Below are 17,299 nucleotides of genomic sequence, written 5' to 3'. Positions count from 1 at the left end.
ACTTCTGTGTCACGTGTGACACATATTTAGAAAAAGACAGGAACACACATCCTCTATCATGCATCATAATCTGCAGTTCCTTAAGGGCTTCGTCACAGGCAGATGGATGGACTGGAATTTACCGAGGGCTGCGTCCTACAGTCTGGTCACTTAGAACAGGGAATGAGTTTCCCTACATGGTAAACACTGGTTAAAATGCTGTCCAAGCCAGTCAGCCTGCAAGGCAGGGAAAATAACAGTAGTATTTACACTTCAGAGAGAGAGAAAAAAGGGTTTCCCAAATCTCTCATTCTAAAGTCTCCTCTCTCTGACCTTCCCAGGTCTCCAGGCACAGACCCGGGAAGGAAGGGGGTCTAGGCCAACTCTCAGTCTGTCTAGCTCCTCCTTCTGTGCTACCAAGAAATGTGTGTGCAGAGCAGTACGATCCACTCTGGCTCAAGAACACTAAGGATAATTTGCTAACTTCTGCACGCACTAAGGACAATAGTTGGCCTGATTTTTCAGTAATGGGGAACCAAGACCAGGGATAAACTACCCTGCCAGCCTTGAGAGGAATGGCTTGTGGTGTTAATTAGCCTGAGGTTTGTAAACTCAGGCCTTTTGGTCCTTAAAGCCTACAGAATCTCAGGCCTTTCGTGAGTCCCAGCAGACTTTCAGAGTTTATATTTTGCAAGGCAGACCTCTACCTACCCTAGCTTTTTAACAGGTCCGGAGGGCAAACTTAGAAGTTACACCATCAAGAGAAGTGGGAGCAAAAGCCTAGTCAAGGAGCCCATTATTTCTGACAGGTCTAATTTACTGACACCGTTAATAGCTAATTAACACATTAAAGTGCTGAGGCATGAACGTATTTACTTAGAAGTTCTCAAGGTATAATTTATCGTTAGTTCTCCTGCAAGAAATGGCAAACACCCCCATTAGCGAAAATGGATGGCACACAGTAAAAAAAAAAAACCAACCAGGCAGAAAAGAAGTTCAAGTGTGCTTTGAAAGGAATATGGGCTAGCAGTAAACAGGATCCACCAGTCCCTTCAACTGTGAGATGCTCAAACAGTAACTTGGACCAAGTTGAATCCTTTTGCAGAAGCCTTCAAGGTAACCGTTGAAAGTTACACGTCTTCTTAATGGTGCGCCCTTTACTTCCACTTGCAAATCAGCAGCGTAGTAAGCTGCCGTGTTTAACTGGGAAGAATAAAATCTTCTGTTACAGTGGATTCTGAAGGCAGGGCGCTGTCCCACCTGCAGACACTGTGTCCCTGACTACCTAATGATCTCTCTGCATCTCCACTTCTCATCTGGACAGCAGGGTGAATGGCATGGGAGACAAGAAACTGCCAAAGAGTCCCTTCTACAACTAAGATCGAATTCTATGCAAATGTCAGGTGCCTGCCAACCTGACATAGTCCCTAGTCTAGATGTTAGCTGTGCCACACCTCATCTTTCCCAAGGGGAAACTGGGGGACAACAGTGATTCCTCCAGAGGATGAGAAATCATATTGCAAATAGGACATTCTGTTTCCCACAACACAAGACAGCAAAAGTCACTAGCCGTCTCTCTTGGCATCTCTAATTTGGAGCCTATGCCTGGCTTAAGCAGGGGAGACATAGGGTTGTTCTGGCCTGTGGCCATCAGAGATGAAAAAGAGGTGGCTTTCTTCTACCACTTCAAATATCAGACCCAGCTCCCAACATCCCTGCCTTGGAAATCCAAGATAAAGAGAAGGCAGAGTTGGGGTTGGTGCTGCTCTGGAAAGTTCCACCTGTAGTGGGGGAGGGGGAATCAACTCCCTTTCACGTGGAGGAGTAGCTGTGGCTGAACCCTTGTCTTTTGTACTTGCAAAGGTGCCAGGGTACCACAGAGGGTGAAGTCCGCAAGGGAAAGCCTGGTAGCTATAATCAATCACATCACCTTTTTCTAAGTTCAGTATGGAAAAATGACATCACACACACGAGCAATGGGCTCAGCTTGCACCAAGAAACAACACAAGTATTGTTGTGAGACATACATAGGAAAAGGGAGAAATGGTTAACAAACAAGTCTAAATGGTCAGACTCGCAGGGAGTTAAGGGGAACGCACGCAGACCAAAAATAACAGTAGCCTCACAGCTCTAACGTGCGATTCTGAATGGCAACGGCAAAGAGAAAGCAACGAGGCAGCTGTCCCTGCACTCTGGTAGAATGCAGTTTGTCAGTGTGAACTGGACATTAAAACGCATGCTCTTCCAGCCTGGTGGCAGAACAGTGCACAGAAACACACACGTGCACGCAGAGGAGAAGATAAAGGATTTCAGTGAGCACCAGGGGTCAGCGGCGTCAGTGGGTCATTCTGTCCAGAGTACCGAGAGCTATGCAGCAGCTAAGACTTTTCTTCTATCTGCACCGATTACAAAGACGTAATTAATTTAAAAACTATGTGGAATATATCATTTCTTGTTTTAAAAACATGTTTTCTAGTCACATCAGCATGCCCATTTTGCATATATGCATTTGTGAGTGGCATAACTCTGTTCAGTGCCTGATAATGAGGACTGTGTCCCAGTTCCTCCTCATTACCCAGCCTGTCCAAACCACAGAACACCTCCACCCTCTCAGCAGACATACGAAGGAAACCCCCACGGTCCTGTACGCAAAGCTTGAAGAAGTGTTTCTTTCTTTCTCTCTCCTCTTCCTTGAACCCCAAAACTCCCGAAGAAGGAAGCAGACTTATCTAGCAGGCTATCCCTGGCTACAATAGCATAATAAACAGAACAGTTCTAGAACATAGTGTGAATCCTGTGTTCCTGAATGTAAACCGCAGAAACAAGAGCTTGTCTGTTGTCTCCCGAATGAGCGCTCCGATGAACACAGGAACCTCAGCAACAACGCACGCAGTAAACAGTGTTCCAGCTACTTACTTTATACAACAGGGCCCGGCCCAGGGTGCCGCCTTGTAAAGGCAGGCACCTATTCCCATAGACCAGCTTCCACAGAACACTGAATTGAGCAACAGTTTGCCCTTTGTGGCAAGCACTGTCTTAGGGGAATCAAGTCTTCTATTTACCCAGCTATGCAAATAAAAATGGCAAGAGGAATAATAAAGAAAAGGAAAACGCCTCACATCTAGAAGTGGAGCAAGCTGCTCTTCTTAAGTTTCTGCCAGAATCCATTTAGTCATTTGCAAAACCCTGGAAGAGCCTAGAACATGAACGAGCATTATACTGTATTGACTATACCCTGGAAACTAAACGGTCAGTTTCCTATGGTAATATCTATCTCCAATATATGTATATATATATATATATCTCCAATATATATATACATATAATATAAAATATATATAAATATAAATATAATATAAAATATATAAATATATAAATTATATAAATTATAAATATAACATCTTCCTATGTTAATATCTATCTCCAATTTATATATATATATATATATATATATATATATATATATATATATATATTCATATACCAAGCGAAGAAGACCCAGAATGCTTGCACAAAGCCTGGAAGAGTGGTCACTCATCCTGTTGATCTCTGCTGTCCAACGTCCCCTGCCCTCTGAGCCACTTCACCCCCACCCCCCGTATGAGCAAGGGCTACTGATTTTCTTGAAACTGAGAAAAAGAATGAAGCTCAAGCCCTCAAGTTTGTAGGAGGGATTTTAAAGGAAAACAGCAACAAACTTCAATATGGTTCTTTTGCCTCTCCTCCGTGCCTGGCTTTTCAAAGACTCAATGAACCCGCTAAAGCGATATCAAGGCGAGCATTCATGGATCTCAGTGGTGTCATTTTAATGAGAATCAGATTTTGGTCGTGGGGTGGCCAGCCTCTGCTGCCCTACACTCAGTCCCAGACAGACGCGGGACCAGCCTTGTGCGCCACAACTACCTGAATTGATCCTACTCGTCACCACCAGGGGTTCCCAGGCTCAGAAGACGCCCCACCGGACACCCATCCGTAGACAGCGGGCATCGCAGACCCTCCCGGGGCAGAGTATAAGACCCAGCCTCCCCCACCCGGGAATCCCACGGCCGGTCCATAAGAGGACGCGCCCGCTTGGAAAGCCAGCAAGGAGCAGGGATGGGGATGGGGTCCCAAAGAGATGCAGACCATCCAACGCCAGCATGGAGGGGAACTCCTTGCAGTTGGCGACACCGGTGGAATCGGTAACGCAGATCTTCCACAGGTTGGCAAAATAAGTGGCTGTGGTGATGACAGTGCCATCGATGGTGGAGACCTTCCAGTAGTCGGTGGGCAGTGTGGAAGACACTAGCACCCAGCCCGAGATGGAGACTACGAAGGCGACGATTTCCAAGGCCGTGCTAGCCATGCTGGGCTGCAGCGGCGCTCTCGCTGGTTCCCGATCCCGCTGCCGCGACCCCCACGCGCCCAGCCCCGAGGCTCCGCCCCCGGTCACCGCCTCCGTCCCGCCCACTGGGCACTTGAGGGCACTGGCGGACCCGCACTCACAGTACTGTCAGGGCACCCAGAGCGCGCGGGGAGGTCTTGGGGTACCTCCTGGGTCCCCCGCCCCCAGCAGCTGGCCCGTCGTCTGCAATCGCAAAGCCCTCAGACCAGCGCTCTCCCCTCTCCCCCCGGGCCCGAGGTTCCCAAATCTCTCACAGAGGAGCCGCGGAAACCGGCTCTTTTATTGGTGCTGTCCAGGGACAACCAGATGTGGATAGCCTGCTGCGCCTCCCACCGAGCCACCCCGACTCAGCCCTACCCGCGGCAAATAGCTTGACTCACTGGGTGCCTTGCAAAAGCAGAACAGAAACAACTTTGGTGTGCCCTGAAAAGAAACGGTATGGTAACGCAGCCTCGCTTTGCTGAATGCAAAAGGCCAGTGAGCAACGCTTGTTTGCGTGACCCTGTTTGGCTTGTGAAGAGGGGCATACTGGGACTGAAACTGGCCTTCCCCTTAAAATTCAGTTCTCTTCGGCCTAGTGGCATGTGGAAAGTATTAATCAGGAAGCTCAGACTTAATTGGGAGGTAGCCGATGAGCCCAGCTCAAGTTCCAGAGAGCCCCGTGAGGGTCTTGGCTAATTAATGCACTAGATATGGGGCTGTCATTTGACTCGTTTTCCCCCCAGAGCAACACACTTTCAGTTTGGGGAGTCTGGTCTGGGAGGGTTCTGAAGCAAGAGAGAGATGTCTATGAATCTTTGCTCAGTTGTGTGTGCGTGTGCGTGTGTGTGTCTGTGAGTGTGGAGACCAGAGAGCAGCCCCTGGTGCCATCTACTTTGTTTAGTGGTCCTTCTCACTGCGACTTGTCTTTCAGATTGGCCTAGGCCCGTGCCGCGAGTCTCAGGGATTCCCTTTCTTTGCCTCCCTCCCCAGCTGTACACCCACCGCGGGTCTGGCCTTTTACAGAGGGGCTGGGGATCCAAACTCAAGCTTTACTGATTGTGTATCTCCCCAGCCCTTCTCGACTTTTGTTTTTATCTTGCTTGTGTGAGTGAGAGAGAGAATTATGAGTGTGTGCATAGTGTTTGTGCATGTGTGTGAGTGTATGCACACAGTAGGTGAGAGTGTGTGGGCGTGTGGGTGCGGCTTGTGTGCGTATCTGTATGCATGCATGTGTGAGAATATGTGTGTGTGCTGTGCGAGTGTGTGTGAGTGTGTGTGTGTGTGTGTGTGTGTGTGTGTGTGTGTGCAGGTCAGAGTTAGACATTAAATATCAACCTTTAGGGCTGTTCACCCTATTTTCTGAGACAGGATCCATCACCAAACTAGGAGCTCACCATTCTAGCAAACTGACTGGCCAGTGAGCTCTGAGGTTGCTGTCACGCTCAGCTTTTACAGAGGTGCTGAGAAGCTGAGTCCAGGCCCTGCTCTGACTGAGCTGTCTCCCCAGCCCCCACCAGCTTAAAACAAACAAACAAAACCCACTCTAACTTTCCCACCTAACTGAAGAATAAACTTATTCATTCATCTTTCCTCTGCTGTCTCAAGATAAACACAAAGATCAAGGTGTCCTTCCAGCTCCTGAGGTCACAAATCTGGGCATCAATGAGAGGACAAAGACACTGGCTTCATTATGGGCTTATTATATTGTCCATTAAAGTTCTTGCAGTTCTTGGTGTGACCTTTCAGGATCTGCTTCTTGCCAAAAGTAACCAAAGGTCTACAACACATAAATCAGCCAGCTACAAAGAAGCAGGCTCCTAGTGGAGGCTCACAATCTCCTCCGTGCAGAGCTCCCCTGGCCATTTGGGAAGAATGTAGCTGCTTGTTGCTTTTCTTTACTTTAACCAAGTGAAACACAGTGAGACCTGAAATGACTATGTGCCCATGAAGCGGGCGCAAAGCTGGACACTGAATTACTAAAACTTGGGCTCGGGAAGGACCAGAGGAAGATGAGTTCTACTCGTCCTTGTCCATCTATTTACAGAATAATATTGAGAGAACGCTCCACACTCCAGGGCCCAGGGTTTAACAAGGTATCTATTATTGTTTTAATTAATGACCCCTTTGGACACATTTTCAATATTGAACTCAAATCCATCCCTGCCTGATTTCTACCCAGTGCTACAATCTGAGCTATGAGGAAACATCAGACTCTTTCTCTTGGCTGTGCAGCCTCAGGTAGGTGGTGTGCTTGTGTGTGCAGTCTCATGGCTGTGGAAAGGAACGTGAGGGTGAACACGGTTTGGTCAGTCGGCGGCAGACATAGGTACGTCCTGTTCTGGCCTTAAGCTCAACTTGACCTAGTGTGTCACTTGGGGTTCACTAGTGGGTCAAACTTAAGAGCAAAGTTTGTCATCTCCTGTTTACTCACATCAGCCCCCCTGGGAGTTTTTTTTTGATCTCCCATGAAACACTCCCACCTCTGGGTTCCTGCCCTTTGTCATAGTTTCATGTCAAATTTCTTCCTGAACCCCATTCCTGATCTAATTTTGTATTTTGAGCTTGAATATTCTCTGTGACGTTGGTTAAAATTAGTATTATCCAAATTACTTTTTTGTCCTTGATCACAGGCTTTTTGCTCTGTCTTGATAATTTGTTAACCATTTCTTGTTTTTTCTTGACAGAACACTGGCACAAAAATATTTTGATAAGAAAAAATGTTTAGCATTGTGGTTATACCTCTGCTAGGTTCATGCTTACCAAGTGGTTGGTTGTAAATTCCACTACTTGGCTCCAGAGGCATACTGTTTTAAAGTTATAACTGTGGAAATTGTTTCTTGTTCTCTCTCTGAAAGTTAAAAAATGTACTATATTTCTGTCTATTGCACTTGGGAGAAACAACCCACCAATCACGAGCTATGCAAACAAAGCTTCCAGAGGCAAGAAGTTGTGAATTTCAAGGGAGAACTCCACGTACTCCTGGCCCTGCCTTACCACATCACTCACTAATGAAGCCAAAACCTCCAGGGTAGCCTGACTCTCCAAGCTCCCAGTAGAAGCTACTTCGGGGACCTCAGCTCCAAGAGGCAGAGACTAGTGCATATGTGTACAAACAGTTTAACATAAAAGATGGTGTGTATTAGGGAGAGAAAGAAGATTAATCTCCTTGTTGAAAACTTAAAAATAGAAATAGTCTATTACTGTAGAGATTGCGACATAGTTTTAACTTAAAACAAGTGGGAAGTGCCACAAACAATCCATAAATTACACCAGGATAGCAGTGCTGTTAGTTCCTGAGCCAGGGTCGTCACGCCTGTGGACTTGACTCATGTTTTTTTTTTTTTTCCTCTTTTATTCTTTGCCCTTGCTATGAGATTGGATGATGTTAAGCTCCCTAGACTACATTACAGATGCACTGTAAAAAGTTAAATTTTTTTGAGCCCACAAAAAATGGAAAAATACTTTCTCTAATGGCTAAAGACCAGTATGTAATGAGTCAAGCACTCAGCTTAAATGTTTTATACCTTAAACTTTCAAAACAATGTAGTCAGAATGCTGTTGATGGCATTACAGAGAACTGTGTAATCTAACATAAAAATATGTAGAACATGAAAATGGACCAGACAGAGGATATTTAAAAAGAAAGATAAATGTCTTGTGTTGCTTTAAGAATATGTAGTTCCAAACAACCCTTGTATTTTCACTGGGGTTCAGCTCTCTGACACCTTCATTTCATCATTGTTAAGTGTAAACATGATTTTATCAAGAAAACAGCCTTTTCTAATTAATTCAGTGTAACATCTTAGTCATAGCTTTCTCATTAGAAAGTACCCTTGTCTACCCCAAGGAGCTCGAATTGATGTATAAATTACACATTCTGCTTGAAGCTATTTTATCCACTGAAACACAACATCCTTCCCACTCCCGAGGCCTTAGTATTAAAAGTGATTTGTGTGGTATTATTGTGGTCATTAAGGAAAAATAGAGGCTTCCCCCCCACCCCCAAACCCCAGTTGTTCAATGGGAGTGAAAACCTGTTTGGCCAACTGAACGAGAGATTTGCAGAAATTCTTTACTTGAGATTCAGTTCAGCTGCCAAAGAACACAGGTGTGCCTTTCACCACAGCTCAAGGATTTTCTAAGCATCAAGTTTGGTTTCAGTATACATTAGCGCCTTCCTAGACTCCAGTGAGGTAGCATGCTGTTAATCATCTGGGAAGAAACGGAAGCCCCAAACGAAAGTGTGAGCTAAACAGCTATTTAGCAACCAAGTGTTGTTACAAAGACCTGGTAACAAAGGCACTAATGCCACAACTATCGTTAGAATAGTGTATCTGTGTTCTTCTCCCTCACGTGAGTCACCCTTGGTGTTCTATGTAAGTTCTGTGATGCTTGGAGTCTACTTAGTGTAAAGACTCAGTGACAAGAGCACTCAGGGAGTGAACACTTCTATCCATGCACCGATATACACACATACACATATGTAGTCACGTGTACATCACTGCACATGCAGGGACATACACATACATCTGCTCTCGTTTTTACTTCGCTGCAAGTTGTGAGCACACCAACGGCTTTTGCTTTCTTTTTTCTTTTTCTTTTTTTTCCTCTGAGGCTGGACCCACTCATGAATTGCTTCCTGGACCTGTTACAGTTGATGTTTTTATCTTGAGATTTGCTTTTCAGGCGTCCGTTTGAAACACACATTGCCATTCATGACATACCTTGGGAACATTTGGATTCAGCAGCTCCCAGCCGAACACTCTTCCCGTTTGAAGTGCCTCTCACTCTGGGGTACTAGAAACTCCTGACCTTGTAGGACAGAATGACTTCCTGCTGTTGGCCAGTGAGCATAGGATGTTCTAACTCAGTTCACTCACCCAGGTAGGGCCAGCAATTAAGTGTTTATGTTTCTGAACAAGCCATTTTTCTGATTATTTACAGCTTCTTTATTTGTAAAATGAAGGAGTTTCTATGATCACCCTGAGCGCCCCGAACACTTCCAACACTAAAAGGTTTCCATCCAATTATCCACAGATAACATCAACAAGAAAAGGACCAGGAGCTTCCATTGGTACCCTCACCACATCACTCTGTAGCCCCACCCCCACCTTCACTCTAGCCCCACCCCCACCCTCACATGTCACTCTCTACTCCACTCCCACCCCTCACATCACTCTGTAGCCCCACCCACACTCTCACACTCACTCTAGCCCCACCCCCACCTTCACTCTAGCCCCACCCCCACCTTCACTCTAGCCCCACCCACACCTTCACTCTAGCCCCACCCCCACCTTCACTCTAGCCCCACCCCCACCTTCACTCTAGCCCCACCCCCACCCTCACATGTCACTCTCTACTCCATTCCCACCCCTCACCACATCACTTTATAGTCCCTCCCCCTCACCACAACACTCTAGCCCCATCCCCACCCTCACACATCACTTTCTGGCCTCATCCCCACCGTCATACATCACTCTCTAGCCCCACCCCATGTATGTAAAGGAAGCTGTTGTTATAGATGGGGGGGTGTATGGACAAGAATCTTAATAAGAAAACCTATATATGTATATAGTCCTACATTCTTTTTTCTTAATATTAGAAACATGGTAAAGCATGGTAGTGCAATGTACTTATAAAAGTACGTGATGTGGATGGAGGGCAGACTATGGACATAAGCAGAAATTCCGTCTCTTGCTGTATCTTCATCAGCATCACTCCTTTATATAACAGTAATGAAAATGACTTCCTTCAAGGTCTTGTGAAGATTAAACACAATGTATCCAAAGATCTGGGATGTGATTGGTTAAAACAAGGGATGCATGTCTACGGCCACACCACTCTGAATCTGCTTGATCTTGTCTGGATGCTGATTGGTTTGCTCATAGATCTTCTCTCTGAACGTATATGATTACATTTCCTGTAAGGATGGTGTTGCTCAGAGCTGGAGATGAGGATCAGTGGATAGAGGGATTGCCCAGCATGCAGGAGTCGCCAGTGTCACAAAAATCCTGGCATGAGGCCAAGACTGCCTCCAGACCCCGTCTCAAAAAATACAAAAAGAAAATAACATTGATTTGATATACACCGACAGTAGGTGGATGTGGATGGATTATTTTGCAAATTTTAAACTAAAAAAGGCAAAAAGTGTTGAACTGCCAACAAAAAAAGAGGTTGATGCCAAGAGCTAGAGAAGAAAGATACCAGGAAGCAGATGGGCAGGGCCAAAGAGAGGGGCCAAAGGAAGTTAGGAGAAAGGAGGAGACAGAGACACACACACAGAGACACTGACAGAGACAGAGAGATTACTCCTGGGCAGCAGTAGCTGGATCAATAGCCAGGTCTGTTCTACAGTCTACACCCTTTATTGAGAAATTGCCTCCTACCAAGACAGCTCCCTGTAACTCACGCACTAACTCATTCTATGCCTACTAAGTGTAAGAACAAACACCCAAACCTGAGTTAAATCAATTCCAGCTAACCCGACTTAGATTAATTGTTTTTTTTCAGGAAAATCGTTTTCATAAGTAGAAGTATTTGAACAGGTGCCCAGCGTCCTTACTTAATTTCAGCACATTGAGTTGATTTTGCAACAGGTGAATTGAAGTTCACCAGTGTGCCTCACTGTAAGCCGTGCTTCTTCACTATGTCAGGAGCAGTTTTATGAGTGTATACACACACACACACACACACACACACACACTCAGCTAACACAGCTGACCTGAAGAGGTTTGCTTAGCCAGTGAACCCTTCCTCCTGCCCCCTGCTCTCCTGAAGGCACGGCTCTGTAGCGGGTCTTGTTCACTGTGCTAAAAGCTCTCCTCTTCACATTGCTTTCTGGTGATTATTGGTTTGATTTGGTTTCTGAGACAGGATTTCTCTGTGTAGCTTTGGTTGCTCTGTAGATCAGACTGGCCTAGAACTTGGAGATCCACCTGCCTCTGCCTCCCAAGTGCTTAGACTAAAGGCGTGCCGTGCCACAGCGTGACTGAAATTTTGATGTTTTTAAACCAGCTGACCAAGACACACTAAAATCTAAGAGGAAAGGTCATATTAGATGTTAGGTGCCTTTTTGCTTGCCTATTTGTTTTTGTTAGGGCCTGATCTATAATCTCCTTTCAGTTAACTGCAGCTGCCCTAAATGTGCTAGACACACTTTACAGAAATGGTTCATTGAGAAGATGAGGCCATGAGAGACTGGTGAACTTCACTGGCCCCGGGGTGGGTCAGCTGGGCAGGGGAGGATGGTGGCATGAGATGTGTAGTCCGGTGGTGACTTCTGGAGACTTAGGAGGTTGGAATTCCTCTCATTGAGGACAGCGTTCCAACAACCTGAAGTTCACTTCACTTTGCCCTCACTTTGGAAATAGCATGCATCAGTCATCTGCTAAACAAATCCAGCATGCGCTTATTGGGTGCCTACAGCTCCAGCACCCTCCACACTAGGGTGGGGAACCAGACAAACCCCTGCCCATGTGTACCTCATGTTCCACTGGGGAAGCAAGAGACGGTTAAAAACAAAGCTAATTCTATTCAGACTATTAGGTCATATATGCCAGAGAGAAGGGAAGATGGTGGGGAGGGAGGGAGAGAGAGAGAGAGAGAGAGCTATAGGAACAGAGCTATATGAACTGTGTGTATAGAGAAGGAGGGTAGTGACTATAAAAGTCTCCAGTGGCCATGGAAGCCATCCCTGATGACTTTGGGTAAAGAAATGATGACCAAATGTGTCTATAGACTCTTCAGGAGGAACATTCTGGACAGGGGAGCTTACTGTACTTGCCTGAATAATCCTGGATTTGCCACTGGAGCATCTACAATGAGAGCAGAGGGTGAATGGTGGAAGACAGGGCCAGCGAAGAGACAAATATGACGTGCTGGCAGCATGTCTGTGCATCTGCATATCCGCGGTCTGACCATGTGTCTGTTTGTGGGTGATAAGAATGCATCATGTATGTGCATGCATCTGTATGCATGTGTGTCCGCGTCTGTGTTGTTCTTATGGTGTCTGCCTATTTGTCTATGTATCCATGTCTCTGTGTGGCTATGTGCAGATACCGGCTTGTACTGCTTGGGCCCAGCCCTATAATCACCAAGCACACCATTCGCTCTCACTCAGGGTGTCGCGGGCAGACTTTGATTACCTCTGAGATGAGGGGTCTAGTGCGTTTTGGAACTAACCTGGAGTTGCCAGAAGGGGGCAGGATAGACCCAGGGGCAGAGGGACCGATTAGGGGAGTGGGATGGGAACGAAGGGTCTAATCTTGAGTTTTGATGTCCTTTGAGGGTTGAGATGACCGGATTTGCTGAGCAGTTGGCTGAGGTGCATGAAGGAGGACGGTAGAATCGTGTCAGCCTCAGGAGGGATGGTGATGTTGGCTAAGAGGAGGGAGCCTCTAGAGAAGCAGGTCTGAGTGACATCAGGAATTTAGTCTCAGAAACGCAGACTGTGAGACGCCAGGAGACATGAGAGGAAATACCAAGAAGCGGGGTGACCCTCCACATACACGACTGGAAAGAGCTTGGGTGAGCAAGGCACATTTGTGGTTGTCTGGGTTCGGTATAAATCCACAGGACAAGCCAGATCCTTTAAGGCTGCATAAAGCAGAGAAGGGCCAGGTCCAGCTCCCATCTCACAGCCAAGACAAGAGAACTGACAGAAAACACTGTCAGGCTAGAGTATATGGGCAAGAGAAAGCCCAGGGTAAGAACCTCTGACCATGTGAGGAAGATGGTCTACGGGAGATCATATGGGGCCATTGATATGGCCAGGCATGTGGAGAAGGACACACAGCTGGGACTAAAGAGGACACCATCTAAGTCCCAATTAACCTTGACTAAAGCTGCCTCAAGAGAGAGGTTGGGGTGGTCCCTTTTTGAGTAGCTCAGAAGGATGGAGCACATAGGAGGAAACGAGTCTCTTTTAAGGGGAGAGGTAAAAAAGGTTGGAGTGTAGGAGTCATGGAGAGCTTGTATGTGAGTATGTGTGTGTGTATGTGTGTGTGAGTGTGTGTGGTGAGTGTGTGAGGGTGTGTGTACGTGTGTACGTGTGTGTGGGTTTTAGTGGGAGTGAGTGTGTGTGTTTGTGTGGTAAGAAATAGGTGAGGGCCTTCTGCTTTTCAATGATGATTTCGGATAATTTTTTTAAAGATGTCCTTTATCTATGCAGCTGGGATCCTGCCCCAGGGCATACATTCCTTGGAGGTTCCTAAGGGCAGGGACCACAGTTGGCCATAATCATGGAACCGTTCCATTTAGTCTCCCATAGAGAACAGACAGACGGACACACAGCCCAGCTCCTGGTGGAAAACAGTTCAGATGCAGCTTTTTCTTCCCAATTTCCATCCACTGGACTTTGCACGATGGTACTTTAATTTGGAGTCATTTAAAACATAATAAGATGTGAATTTTATTGCTCTAAAATGCTAGAGTTAGAAAGTACTCTTCAAGGTTATTTAATTTAGTATTTTCAGGTGAGGAAACCAGAATCCACAGGCGACTTCTTAATGTATATTATGTCATCAACTACATGTTGGAATAGCATATCAACTGGATCAACATTTACATATGTCCATTCTCTCAAAAAGTGTGAATTTGAAAACTTATCTGAGCTCAGTGCTGGAGAAAAGTCGGACTCACCATGAGCAAGATTTAAATAACATTTGAACATTGAAGGCTATCATCCTCCTCCCAGATATAACCCTGCTGGTAAAATCTTTGTAAGCATGGGCTTACGCTATGGTTCAGCGAGTAAAGAGACTGAGGCAGAAGTGGGAGGAGCTGAGTCTGGACCCTCCACAACCTATGTGAAGCCAGGTGTAGCCTGAGATCTCACCGTATCTGTCCTGGTTAGTTTTATGGCAACGCCACACAAATTAAAGTCTTCAGAGAGGAGGGGACTTCAATTGAGAAAATGCCTGCATAAGATCCAGCTGTAGACAAACATGTAAGGCAGTTTTTTACTTTAGTTATTGACGGTGGAGGGCCCAGCCCATTTTAGGTAGTGCCACAACCCTGAGCAGGTGGCCCTGGTTCTGTAGAAAGCAGGCTGAGCAAGCCAGAGGAAGCAAGCCAGTAAGCAGAACCCCTCTATGGCTTCTGCATCAGCTCCTGCCTCCAGGTTCCTGCTCTGTTTGAGTTCCTATCCTGACTTCTTTCAGTGATGAACAATGATGAGGAGGCATAAGCCAAATGAACCCTTCACTACTGTGATGGTTTGTACATGCTTGGTCCAGGGCGTGGCACCATCAGGAGGTGTGGCCTTGTTGGAATAGGTGTGTCACGGTGGGCATGGACTTTAAGACCCTAGTCCTAGCTGCCTGGAAGCCTTCAGATGAAGATGTAGAACTCTCAGCTCCCCCTGCACCATGCCTGCCTGGATGCTGTCATGCCTTGATGATAATGGACAGAACTTCTCAATCTGTAAGCAATTCCCAATTAAATATTTTCCTCATAAGAGTTGCCTTGGTCATGGTGTCTGTTCACAGCTGTAAAACCCTAACTGAGACACCCCTGACACCTCCCCAAGTTGTTTTGCTCATGGCTTTTAGTCACAGCAACAGTGACCCTAACTATGGAAGTACCTATGGCAAAATGGGAGGCCAAGTCTGGAATATTGGGAAACTCATGAGCCAGCTAGCCTAGCAAACACAGCATCGAACAAGAGACTGTTTCAAACAAGGAGGACATCAGTGGTCCCTAGGAGAATGTGTGACCCCTTGGTGCAGAACCAGCCGACTCTAGATAACTAAACAGTAACCCGGAAAAGGAAACAGCTATGTGCTGAATGCCTACGACTCGGTAGAAAAGAGACGCGCCCCTCTGTGGTTCCGAACAATGGCTGTTTCTGTTTGATTTAGGGTCTGTGAGGGTTAAGAGCTGAAGAAGAAAGGGAACATCGCATTTTACCTGTTATTATTATGAACGCCACGCCTCTAGGACGCGGTGGTGGCCGGGGCTGGGGTGAATCTTCCTAACAAGAAATATGCCCGACGCCAGCAACTTCCCCACACAATTTGTCTGTCTGTGTAATCCTCGGGTGTTTACAATGGCTTTTTCGCACCACCAAGAACACAGTATGAAAGGTTATATTGTAATTCTTTTGGCACAGTCTATACAGCAGCCCATGAAATTTGGTTAAGCAGCCTGAATGCCGTTCTGTGTGCCCTCCAGACTCTCGAGTCCCCATACTGTGCGGGAGAAAAGCAAAGGGCAGAACTCTGCTATATAACCTGCTTGCTTCCAGATGTGACTAAGAGGAGTAAAAAATTAAAATATGGACACCAGATAAATGGGATATTATAGCACGCGATAGTAACTGAACTGAATTTTATTAGTCAAAAGGATAAATGACTTAAAATATTGGACGGAACATTAAGTGTAAACTTTCAAAATACCTCCTGTAATTGTCTAATTTGTGTTCTTTGTAAATAATATCCTATGAATAAACACTCTCTAGCTATAATCTTGTTATGAATATGATGTCTTGTCATTTATATTTTAAATGTACTTCTAACTCGGAAATTGCAGCTTTTTCTTTTTCTTTTGAAAAAAAAATGTTGTTTTTTCGAGACAAGAGTTTCTCTGTATAGCCCTGGCTGTCCTGGAACTCACTCTGAAGACCAGGCTGGCCTCGAACTCAGAGATTCACCAGCTTCTGCTTCCTGAATGCTGGGATTAAGAGCATGTGCCACCACGGCTCGGCTTTTGAAAAAAAAATTCCTTACATTTATTTGTTTATTCATTTATCATTTATCGTGGGCACATACACAGGATAGAGTTCAGAGGACAGCCTCTGGGAGTCATTTCTTTCCTTCTGCCATGTGCTGTTTCCCATGGACGGGAATCAGACAGCAGATCTTGGCAGCCCAGAAAAGTGACATTTCTTTTTCCTCTTTATATCTGTTTTTACAACATGGATATAAGTCCTAAGCCTGCTTGCCTAGACCTCTGGAAATTCTCTCTCTGGCCTTCTCTCCTAGGAGACACCGAGTTTGTGCTCATACACACACATACACACACACACACACAAACACCACACACAGGACACACAAGGACACACACACATCATACACACACCACACACACACACATGCATCACATATACACACATACACACACACACACACACACGCACACACACACACACACACACACCACATACCACACACACACACCACATACCACACACACAAACAAACACACACCCCACACGTATACACACACACACCACACACATACCACTAACACACACACACACACCACACATACCACTAACACACACACACACACATACCACTAACACACACACACACACACACACACACACACACACACACACACTCAAGTACTCATACGCACAGGCATATGTGTGCTCACTGTTGAGTGTACCGGCTTTCTTACCTTGGTTTCAGACAGCATGGCTCTCTGACTTCCTCTTACCCATCTCTTCCCCAAATTGGCTGCCAAGAGCTCCGGCTTGCCTGTTCTGTCAGCCTGTCTCTCAAGTTCCAATAAAATTTCCTTGAGTTCCCACCTGAGTCTGTTTTGTTGTTGTTTGTTTTGTTTTGTTTTGTTTTTAATAACAAGAATAGGGCACCTACAGGAGGGGGCCTGTGCCCTCGGGTGACATTCTGGAATCACACTATGAGTTTAGTGCTTTGGAATTGGCTGCTTAGAATCTGCCAGGACAGCTATGAGGGAGCATCTCCCACAGGTGAGGGTTGAAGTACCAAGGTGGCAGTTTCTTGTACCTCTTTTTCTATGAGCCAGTGATTTCTAACTTTCAAGGAATTTATGTATCGTGTATAAGAAAAGAAAAACAGTCAGTTACATCTACTTAAATGGCATTGATCTTAAATGGCATTGATCTTAAATGGCATTGATCTGTTCTCCAGAGCACTTGGAAAGTTCTGGATGCCTCTTGGTCTCAAGGCAGGGTCTCACATAGTTCAT

General features: G+C 45.8%; 1 protein-coding gene across 6 annotated transcripts in view; it reads right to left on the bottom strand.

The window, feature by feature from the left end:
- The window catches only part of Cldn10 (claudin 10), an 86,655-nt gene that overhangs the window by 15,212 nt on the left and 54,144 nt on the right, over positions 1-17,299 (bottom strand). For 2 of the 6 annotated variants that reach the window (NM_021386.4, NM_001160099.1), the window contains exon 1: positions 4,105-4,364. The exons of the other annotated variants lie outside the window; for them this stretch is intronic. In NM_021386.4, the coding sequence (NP_067361.2) occupies positions 4,105-4,324 (220 nt within the window). In that variant the 5' untranslated portion in view covers positions 4,325-4,364. Of the gene's footprint in view, positions 1-4,104; positions 4,365-17,299 lie in introns of those variants that run through there. 6 annotated transcript variants of the gene reach the window in all.

The sequence above is a fragment of the Mus musculus genome, chromosome 14 (genome assembly GCF_000001635.26).
Source record: "Mus musculus strain C57BL/6J chromosome 14, GRCm38.p6 C57BL/6J".
NCBI lineage: Eukaryota > Metazoa > Chordata > Mammalia > Rodentia > Muridae > Mus > Mus musculus.
This window is presented reverse-complemented; position numbering and strand designations above follow the sequence as displayed.